The sequence below is a fragment of the Oxyura jamaicensis genome, chromosome 3, assembly GCF_011077185.1.
Source record: "Oxyura jamaicensis isolate SHBP4307 breed ruddy duck chromosome 3, BPBGC_Ojam_1.0, whole genome shotgun sequence".
Classification (NCBI taxonomy): Eukaryota; Metazoa; Chordata; class Aves; order Anseriformes; family Anatidae; genus Oxyura; species Oxyura jamaicensis.
The window spans coordinates 64503148-64506686 of NC_048895.1; the positions used below are offsets into that span (position 1 = coordinate 64503148).

General features: G+C 41.9%; 2 protein-coding genes across 3 annotated transcripts in view; one reads left to right on the forward strand and one right to left on the reverse strand.

Annotated features, from left to right (window-relative positions):
* The window catches only part of NKAIN2 (sodium/potassium transporting ATPase interacting 2), a 566015-nt gene extending 562482 nt beyond the window's left edge, over positions 1-3533 (reverse strand). The window contains exon 1 of one of the 2 annotated variants that reach the window (XM_035320505.1): positions 3366-3533. In XM_035320505.1, coding sequence (XP_035176396.1) covers positions 3366-3419 — 54 coding nt within the window. In that variant the 5' untranslated portion in view covers positions 3420-3533. The remainder of the gene's footprint in view (positions 1-3365) is intronic. The other variant, XM_035320503.1, reaches the window with a different exon arrangement.
* The window catches only part of LOC118163818 (proline-rich protein HaeIII subfamily 1-like), a 10580-nt gene continuing 10458 nt past the window's right edge, over positions 3418-3539 (forward strand). The window contains exon 1 of the mRNA XM_035320836.1: positions 3418-3480. Coding sequence (XP_035176727.1) covers positions 3418-3480 — 63 coding nt within the window. The remainder of the gene's footprint in view (positions 3481-3539) is intronic.

Sequence of the window (3539 nt, forward strand, 5' to 3'; positions counted from 1 at the left end):
CATGAAGTTTTTAACTGGCTTCCATGAAGTTTTTAACTGGCTTCCATAGGGTTCTTGAAGCATTTCAGAAAGCACTGAACCAACAATAATTGTGGCTGGTTCACCTTTGCTGTTCTTGCTATTAAAAAGTCTAAACAACAAGATATTAGTGTTACTGATATAAGCTATTAATAGAAAAGAAAAAAAAAAAAATAAGGAGGTGTAAAGGTCAAAATGCAAAACTAGAAGATTAATTCAATGCAACCAGGATGGCTGACACAGGACAAAAAAATAGCAGAGCCCCTATGCCCAGGGTTCCCTTCTGAAGGACAAAGGACAAGAGAGACCAAATTAACATCTTTAAAAAGTGAAAAGATACTTTAAGATAATTAACATTGTATACAGAAAGCAATGCCTTGTTCCTAACACCAGCAAAATTAGCTCTTACTTGCTGTTAATTCTTCTCATTGGCTCCAAATGCAGAGGAAAATGAGCTGTCAAAGGTTGTTTTCCATAGTACAAATGAGAGCACAAATAGGAAGGTATATGTATGTTAATAAGCAGGGGAGAAATGATCAGTATGCCCTTGAGAGCAGAAACATTCCTTGAGCTTTCTGGTAATCTGATGGTACAGTATGTTGCCTCAGCTATGAACATTTAAAATGCATTTATGAAAACAATTTTGCTTGTGCAGGTGATCCCTTAAGTTGATGTAGCTCTACTCCTGAACCAGTCTTTCAACCAACCATCCTTTTTTGTCCATTTGTGGACAACATCATCATCCATAAATACGATATGCAACAACTTTGCTAATGAACTGCAGTATCCCTCAATACAACAATGAATTGTACAGTGTTCAGAGGCTCAATGTACAGAGGCTACAAAGACCAGTCAGATCACCACACCCTAGCTCAGCAGAGATGGAAGAAAATCTTTTCATAAAAAAATGGAAGAAACGAAACCTTTCTCAAAAGTCTCAAACTTTTGCTCTCTCTTGAAACAGCATTTTCTCCTTCCAATGACCATTTTAAAACTGAAATCCAAGTATTAGTAATAAAAGATCTTCATGTTAAAATAGCATTTCCCCCCCCCCTTTTTTTAATATATAGTTATCACTGCAGAAATGCTCCCCCCCCACCAAATCCCCATCTAATCAGGCCAGATGATTTCATCATGCTTTGTTTTTGATTTGCATCTGTATTAACGTGGCTGCTAATTCCAGGGTGATTCCTGACAGAATTTGCTCCTTTAAGTGGCCTTTACCTGAAAAGTAGTGACAACTGCTCCAACCACAGGCCTACCTAGGAGAGGTAAATCTCCTCGACTTAAAACTCATGACCTATTCCCACCGGATGGTATATGACACGTGAAGGAATTTGACAAGTGATGTTATATAAGCGCAAAGAGGTAATTTTTTCCATTCCCAACTACTTTTTTTTTTTTTTTTCCTCATGTAAATTATTATTTCTGCTTTGAACCTATCTAAATGTCATTACACAGGCCAAATGTGACAGAGATTTGCGTTGCAGCTAGCATGTCCTTTTCATGCTCAGGAAACATTTCCAAGTTCGTTTTCAGTTTATGAAAATACATTTGTGTTAGAGGTTTGCTTAAGCTACTCCAGAATGCAATATTTACTTACATATATATGTATATGATACTGTAGTTCACAACAAGTTTTAAAAAATTTACTGTAATGCTGCAATTCCACATCAGCTTACCTGCTCATCCACCTGCTGATACATTCCTATGGGGCATTTCTGTTTATGTTTTTACTACGGGTTTTGTATGCATTTTTGTCACCATGAGTTAGCAAATATGTTTTCCCTCACAGACTTTCAGAACAATAGCATTTTAACATCGTAGCACATTCCAGAGTCATCATAATCTCCTGGTTGCTGATGGTGTTTTAAAAAACAATCTTTTATCCATACAAGGCACAATTTAAACCATTTTCATTTCCTTTGTAACAAAATATGAAAAGTATGCTTCTAAAACTTAAATGGTTCTGAAGAACTTCAGTGATTGATTTTACATTTCTAAATTTCTGGAAAAGGTTACATTCCTACCATTTCACTCAAGATTCAGTACTTCTATTTGAGATTTTTTTTTTAGGCGGTGTGCATGAATAAATCACATCTGATAAGATACATCCAGCTACAAAGAATCAGATAACTTATTTGGGGAACAGCATATACAAATAAAATGCTTTCCAAAATACAAAAGGATTAAGGGCTGGTTACAACCAATGGAAAGACCACAGGCATTTTGAGTTTCTGATCTGTTAACACATCATCCTTTTTCTATGTACTCTTCTGCTGATTTGGTCCTTGAAACCTACTGTGTTTTTTTTTTTTTTTTTCTTCTGTAGTTCTCTTAGTACCTGTCTGCAGGAGAAGAATTGGCGACAATGCTGGTTGCTATTGATACCGACTAACACTATCTCTCAGCTAAACTATTCACTAAGAGGTAGAGGGATGGTGAATTATTTCCTTCCCTCTCTAAGGTTAACTGCTTAACAAACGTGCCTTCTGCACCTGTTCTGCCAGCACATGAGCACTTGGTCTAATGAAAATAAGAAATGGGGCATATTTCACTGACAGGTCTTTAGCCATGTGTCACTGCAACCAAGTCCACAGGAATTCCATACATCATGTACCAGACTTGCTGACAGGGATCTAGGTACATATTACAGGGAGAGCCATTTCTTTAGTTTACTAACTTTAAACACAGTGACTTTTAAAGTGCTTCAACACAATTACACACAGACTAACTGTCTTGCAAAGCAGATCTATTTTTAGGCAGATTCTTTGTTATTGTACCTCAGCGCCTACTTTTTAAACTCAGTCTAGTTTAGTTTGGTAGCTGAGCTTACAACTGATGCCACATGTCCCCTCTATATGCAAGCATAAACACATAATCGTTTAAGTTCCACAACAACACAATGATAAAACAGTAACATATGTTGGCGAGTAGGTCTGAAAGGCAAAAAAAAAAAAAAAAAAAAAAAAAAAAAAAAAAAAAAACATCTGCAGAAGAGCGCAGACATAGCAACTTCACCCCCACACACACACCTGTACGGCAAACTGTTCGCCAGCTCCGCATCGCCCCTGCCAGGGCCGCGTCCCTGCTTTACATAACGCCAGCCGAATACCAGCACGCCACGGGAAGCCGGGTACCAAGTTGAACCGAGGCTCGGCGAAACTGCCCGAGTTTACCAACTCCGCCGCGCGCCCACAGCAGCCGCCCTGGCGCGGCTCCCGCAGAACTACCTGTAACGCCGCCCCCGCCTCCCGCAAGCCGCGGGGGCTCCCCGAAGCACCCCCTTCCGCCCCCCTTCTCTCCCCCCGCACCCCACCCCACCGCCGGCCGCCGCCGCCACTCACCAGCTGCGCGCCGCACACCGCCACCAGCGTGCAGCGGCCGCTGCAATAGCCCATGGCTCCCGGCACCCCGCGCCGCCGTCCCGCGCCGCTCCGCGCCCGCTCAGGCGGCGGGAGAGCACCGCCCGGCCGCCGCCCGGCTCCCTCCTGCCGCCGGCGCGCCCCGGCCCGGGACCC